Source organism: Haliotis rubra, unplaced genomic scaffold, assembly GCF_003918875.1.
Source record: "Haliotis rubra isolate DU_JTF1 unplaced genomic scaffold, ASM391887v1 Scf60, whole genome shotgun sequence".
Classification (NCBI taxonomy): Eukaryota; Metazoa; Mollusca; class Gastropoda; order Lepetellida; family Haliotidae; genus Haliotis; species Haliotis rubra.
The window spans coordinates 713,683-720,526 of record NW_025767302.1 but is presented as its reverse complement, the minus strand read 5'-3'; the positions used below and the strand labels follow the sequence as shown (position 1 = coordinate 720,526).

The 6,844-nt window shown below is 39.6% G+C and overlaps 1 protein-coding gene across 1 annotated transcript; it reads left to right on the top strand.

Annotated features, from left to right (window-relative positions):
• Positions 1–378: 378 nt before the first annotated feature.
• LOC124255491 (acid-sensing ion channel 1A-like) lies at positions 379–6,639 on the top strand. Its single transcript, XM_046689420.1, has 5 exons — positions 379–1,223; positions 2,891–2,972; positions 3,705–3,823; positions 4,674–4,769; positions 5,134–6,639. Exons 1-5 carry the CDS (start codon positions 774–776, stop codon positions 5,737–5,739), a joined length of 1,353 nt encoding a protein of 450 aa, XP_046545376.1. The 5' UTR covers positions 379–773; the 3' UTR covers positions 5,740–6,639.
• The last annotated feature ends 205 nt before the right edge of the window (positions 6,640–6,844 follow it).

The window sequence follows — 6,844 nt, the reverse complement described above, 5'->3', positions numbered from 1 at the left end:
GTATGGCCATATGATATAAAATACAAGGCATGTAGATATAACATGTGAAAGGCGATGCTGCCATTTTCATACTGAAAATGGGCACAGGTCCGTCAGTACTTTCGTATTCGAAATAATTTGCTTTATCTATTTTGACTAGCAGAAGTTTGTCGCGTTTTATGGTGTTCAAACATCATTAATATACTGAATAGAAACGTGCTATTAAATGTGTCGCCTTTATCGATTAGCGAGAGTTAACAGGACCGTGATTAGATTTCTATTTCTGTTGTAACTGACTAATGAGATATTTGCAGAGATAGTGTCAATTACATTATTAGGATACTGGCTTGGTGAAGGTATAACATCAGGTTCTAGAACACATGTGGTCCGGAGAGCCTCGGGCACATATGTAATGGGTTTTGTCCTTCGACAAACATTGTCTTTAATCTGTGAATAAGCGTTCCTGTATGATACGTACCGTGCTTGTTATTGGATGAGCGACACACAAAGTTATATTATGGTTCAAACAGTGAAGAAAGCTTTAGCGTATTTGTATGGACACAGTTCATTCAGAACATCAGAGGCATGCGAAACATATCATTGGATTAAAGCTGCTCGTCACAGGTGATGAAGCTAAGATGGATATAATTCCACTTATACTTCAGGTATAGAGGTATTCAGCAATGCAATGTGTATCCACTGAAGAAATCATTCTTCTATGGGGTGATCACATGTAAGCGTCAATTTTGCTTTCAAAAGCCTTCATCGGTCTGTGGTACTTTCCAGGATTAAAAATGTCTGAAAAAAATCGTGTTCCTCCTCCGCTAAAGTTAGCGGACCAGATGACCATGCAGGGAGTCAAACAGGTTGCTGACGTCACATCCTGTAGATTGCGGCGTTGCTTCTGGTTCCTTGTTGTTTGTGGCGGGCTCACCTTCACCGCCTTCAACATTGCCAAACAGGTCCAACTTTATATGTCGCTGCCTGTCAACGTCGATATCGACGTCAAGTTGGCACAGGCGCTGCAGTTCCCAACGGTGACAGTGTGCAACACCAACGTTCTGAAGAAATCACAGATGGATTATCTAAATTTAACTGAGGCGGTGCAGGAAGTGTTTAGATATGATTTCCAAAGTACAGAAACATTTGATGACATCAGGTACGACTTTTCCTTTTTGAAGGAGAAGAATGTTTATGAAGCAAACCTCAAGTATGGACACAGCATCAATGACTCTGTCATTCGGGTAAGGAACAATTACATATGAATACCGCTGGCAGTTTATGGCTGTTATAGGATATGGGATATAAAGAACGAAAACAATTTCTCTCCTCACAGTATTTAGACATTCTGGAATAATGTGACATAGGTAACGCATAATGATAACATTCAAAGTGCCTCAAAGAACAGTTCTACTTTGACAATAAGCTCAAGAATGAATGTATGTTGTCTGTATTTTGAAATTCTGGATGTTTTGTTTTGTCATAAAAATGTAAGAGGTCTCCACCTCAGATGTAAGTGAAATAATTGCGGACGGAAAATGAATGAATGAATGAATGAATGTTGCTTTACGCCACATCAGCAGTTTTCCAGCTATTCGCGACGAGAAGGAGATATGAGAATCAAATAATCATGTGAAGCATTCATTCACATATTCAGCATATACTGCATCTCGTGTGCTCACACCACACAAATTTAACATCGCTACTTAGGCACCAAACCGCTTCCATCAGAGTTCCCATACAAAAAAGTTCCAACTCCGGGACAAAGTGAAAAAGTGTGTAAACTGAATATATGTTTTTTAAAAAACCAAGGTAACTATTTTGAAAGTGTTTGACAGTGACTTACAAGTCACTGACAGCATGTTTAGACTAATGCTTAGTCTCTGAATATATATACAATTCCTTTTAAATTGAAAAGGAGTGAGTGAGTGAGATTAGTTTTTATTCCAGCAATATCACGGCGGGGCATACCAGAAATGGGCTTCACACATTCTGCCCATGTGGGGAATCGAACCCGGATCTTCCGCGCGACGAGCGAACCCCCGAGCCACTAGGCTACCCCACCGCACAAATTGAAAAGGAGCCCCAGTAAGAGTGGGGATTCCGACCTGAATCTAGACTTGCTCTATTTAGGGCTTTAGCATTGCAGAAAGGGCTAGGCAGAGGGGAAAATGATGAGTTATGAGTTGAGGGACAGTGAAATCTGTCAGTGGTGTTTTGGTAACCCGTACACAACGCTGTACTTGTAAGTCTCAAAATATTTACAATCGCGTCCAAAAGCACTAGGTGTGTACTTCTATAAATAGAAGTGACAAAACCCTTTCCACATCCATACAAAATATCTGTTAAAAGCAGTGTCGATTGTAGAATTGTCACTATATCATGAGTATATATATATTTGTTTCAGCAGTTTAACAGCTGTACGATGTTGTTTGTAAACAAATCGAGTCTGGACTATAGTCAGTTAAAAACAAAATAGGTCTGGGCCAAATCCAGAGCAACAGAAAGCATACCATATGTAACCCTCCTTGTCAGAGAGGTAGGGTAGCCTTGTGGTTAAAGGGTTCACTCGTCACGCCCAAGACCCGGGTACGATTCCCCACATATCCACAATGTGTGAAGCCCATTTCTGGTTTCCCCCGCCGTGATATTGCTGGGATAATGCTAAAAGCGGCGTAAAACTCAACTCACTCACATATGGTGAGCCTACAGTATCACACACGCAATGCTATATGGATGTCAGCACAGTGTGAGCGGAACGTGTGGTACACACACAAGTATATAACATAGTTTATATCAAATTGTGAAAATCCTGCAATCAGTTGTTATCATGTTTATGTACAATAGTAACGTTTGCCTTTGAGGACATATTTAAGATCGAATATAAAATTATGTTCAATATTCTTTTCAGTGTGAATGGGCGGGGGTAGAATGCGATACAGAACATCTGGTCAACACGAACACAGAGATGGGAGTCTGCTTCTCGTTCAATGGTATGCATACATTATTGCTTTTCGTGTATGACAAGAAAAGACCAAGGTAGCATTGTCTGGTAATAGATTGAACTCGAAGCACGGAAGTGAACGATACTTGTTCTTGCTGACGTGTGGCAAGAACTGATACATGTGGTCAAAGAAACCACCATCTGAAATACATGTATGTTCTATGTTATAGCTTTCTTACATACAAGTACAAGTGTTCCTTTATTTATTTCTAGAATTTCACTCACAGTGCAATACATACCTTGTGAAGAAACCTGGAACAGAATTAAGGAACACTTGTACTTTCATGTGTTCCCTTACTTGTTTCCATGAGTATATTTTCGATTTTTCAGCAGATCGGATCCATTGCCAGACCGTCAAGATCGGTTGCTGAAACAGAAACATATTAAGTGGTCTCAAATCCATGAGCTATCAAGTGATGTTTTTGTATAGTTCTTGGAACCATATATATGGGTTAGAATTTTAATATGGATTCCAAAGATTTGATGAAATATTCTGTCCAGATTCCAATCAATACCCACTTACTGACACGAACGAAATTGAAAGCTTTTAAGAACATTAAGTCACACTTTCAAATCAATTCAAAATCAACAACATGTATTCACAACAACATTGTTTAATGTGCCCCAATATTCATCTATCTTGAATATTATTATAAGAAAACCAAGGTTTGAAGTTCTTTTTAAGAATCGAATACGATTACATAACCTGTATTTGTTTCAGGTAACGGCAGCATCTCCAACGTAGGCTCAGGGAGGTACTTTGGCCTGCAATTGCTTCTGAATGCTAAGTCAGAGGAGTTCATCAGAAGTCCTCACAAAACAGAGGGTCCGGGATTTATGGTAATGTATCATGATGACAATATTACCTCGGGTACAATGAGACATGTTTCTTCGAATGTTTATACCCATTCATTATATAGAAATACAAACAACACGATGGATATTTAAGACGAGTATATGGATGGCAACTTCGTCTTTATTGTATAACACGACGTTTCTGGGATACTTCTTGCCCGTCTTAAGGTGATTGTGAAGAAGTAGCCCAGAAACGTCGTGTTATACAATAAAGAAGAAGTTGCCATCCATATACTCGTCTTTTACATTCACCAACTTCTAAATATCTCTCAAGAATATCAAGATGAATACTCACGAAATGATATCTCGAGACCTACAATAAAATGTTGTTCCTGTGTTCATTTAATCAGCGTTCGACACAGTCGCCGGCCAGGAAGCTCAGCGCCGGTTGTTATTGTATCGGGCCTCGAGTTTCATATATTTGCAGGCCCTTGTGGCCTTCAGTAAACTACCTAACTTTTTTTTCAAAAAATCTTTCCCCCTTTTTTCTTTTCTTTATTAACGTACCGGAATCAAACATGATCCATCATGTTACGATAACTTACAGTTTCACTTCCTGGTATTTCAGCGCTTTGCGCATAGGAATGTCAACACAAGTCTTTAACAAATAAAAACGTCTCTGCGCCATAGGCTTCGCTAATTGATTTTGTAGAAACAGTGTGAAACTGTGTACAGTGTAGTCTATTTTGTTTTTATTGGTTTGACTTTAATAAAATGGGCCTGCAGAATTCATTCAGGGCCTGTAGATTTTAAAGCCTGCAGGCGGCAGCAGGCCCTAATGGCCCACTGGCAAATTAAAGTATTGCAAACACTGCATTCAATCGTTCATTGCCAGATTGCCGTGCATTCACCTGACATCCCACTGGTGATGAATGACATCGGGATGGCGCTCACTCCAGGCTCGCTTCATTTCCTTGGCGTGGAGTTAGCGGTAAGGTTTTGTGTGTTTTGTGTGTGAATGTAAATGTGCGTGTGGTACGTCCACAGTAGATAAACTAGATATTAGGTCCTGGTTAATCATGACATCATAGTTATCATTAGATTTGTTTCAAGTTTACCTTTTGAATGTCGATTCCCACATGGGCACAATATGTGAAGCCCATTTCTGATGTCCCCTGCCTTGATATTGATGGAATATTGCTAAAACCGACGTAAAACCCAACTCACTCACTACCTTTTCAATGAGTAACCGATGCACTGATGCACTCAATTATTACAAATGCATCGATATGAATAAATAGCCTCTTAGGTAATCTGGTTCTGATTCAGGTTACTAAATAACATCATCTTTACAGACGGCGACGTCACCAAAAGGCCTGGATGGTTGTGGGAGCCAGAGCCTCAAGTACTACAACAAAACCTACACCCGTGAGGCTTGCCGTATTGAATGCATCACCGACTATGCTCTGGAACAGTGTTCCTGCCGTGATATATATATGCCCGGGAATGCACAACTATGTTTACCGGTGCAAGTCATTCAGTGCTTGATTCCAGCAATGATCAGATATCATTCAACACGTGGAGAATGTGAGTCGTCTTGTCCACAAACCTGCTCCTACACCTCCTTCAACGTACGTTCATCATCCAGTCTTAGGGTGACAGATGAATACCTCTCCACGCTGGCTAACGTCACCAACGATACACTGGAATACTGGAGAAGCAACTACGTGGCTGTAGACGTCTACCTGTCGTCGATGACGTATCAGAGTGTCGAGAAGAGATATGCGTATTCGGTGCTTGAACTTTTCTGTGACATAGGTGGCGCTCTGAGTCTAATTTTAGGAGCAAGCGTTGTTACTGCCCTGGAGGTTATAGACTTCGCTGTACTTCGCCTCTATACATATTGGTGTTTTAAGAGCCATACCACAAAAATAGATGTGAAACCAGCTAAAGGAACCTAATACTCCTTTCAGTGCAAGTTGTAATACAGGAACAAGTCTCTGTGTCCAAATAATGAATGTATAAAAGCCACAAAATGTCATTAATCATGGAAAATGTATGACCTTAACAGAGCCGATAATACTATTCTGACAATGTACTGAGCGTTGCCTTATTGATAGCATTCCCACAGTGATGGGACAAGTTATGAGGATATCATGTCATAAATACATGCAAAGGCAAGACAAGTGTACCCCTGAAAAAGAAGCACATTAACAGATGAAATACTGAGTTGCATCGGACCTATTTGAGTCACCGTGAGGCAAATTTGGGAATCCCCCCCCCGTATATCTTAAAAAAAATTAAAGGTTGGAATTTCCCCTTTACATTTGTCATATTTGATAGTGATTATGTCAGATGTTTTGTCAAAATTTCTGAGATTTTTTTCACAAATGAATTTTTTATAGAGCTTTCGAATCTTGTACAAAAGAGGAAATGACCTGTCTTCAGATGTTTTGTTCTGTATGCATAATGTTAGGTGATTTCATTAGACAGGTTCCCCGATAATCAGTTGATGCGCTACCTACGTATAATGAGGATGTCATTGTCAGTGAGAACAACTACAAACGTATGATGTAGGCTAACCAGCCAGACAGATAAAAGTAGGACAAAATCAGTAACTTTTGTTGATTGCAATTCTCTTCCAATATAGTCATCCTTTCTTTAGCCCATTCTTGGTATTTTCCTCGACAGTATCTTAAAAGCTGTTAAAGATGCGATCCCCATAGATTGTTTACTATGCTGAACCACAAAAAAAACGTCGCTTTTCAAAACCAAATGCCAGATTTTGTTCTTAGAAAGTGGTGTTTTTATATTGATTGTATCGTGTTGTTAACATGTTTTTCATACAAACTGAGAATTACAACCAACACCAGTGTCGAAGTGTCGAGATCTGCTGTATAGTTTGGGTTTTGGTTTTGTTAGGGAACAGCAATCTGTTATTTCTCCTACCTCGTTTTTATCTGAATTTGTGAGTCGACTTAAACGTATTCATGAACAGAATTGGTATAGTTCACTTCAAATGGCAGCAAATCTATGTTTAATCTTACTTCAAAATTTCATTGTCCA

Excerpts from the sequence above, each read along its gene's own strand:
- LOC124255491 (XM_046689420.1), top strand. The coding sequence starts at position 774 with ATGTCTGAAAAAAATCGTGTTCCTCCTCCGCTAAAGTTAGCGGACCAG. Across the intron at positions 3,824-4,673 it reads CAGAGGGTCCGGGATTTATG|ATTGCCGTGCATTCACCTGA; the intron begins GTAATGTATCAT and ends GTTCATTGCCAG. Across the intron at positions 4,770-5,133 it reads TCCTTGGCGTGGAGTTAGCG|ACGGCGACGTCACCAAAAGG; the intron begins GTAAGGTTTTGT and ends TCATCTTTACAG.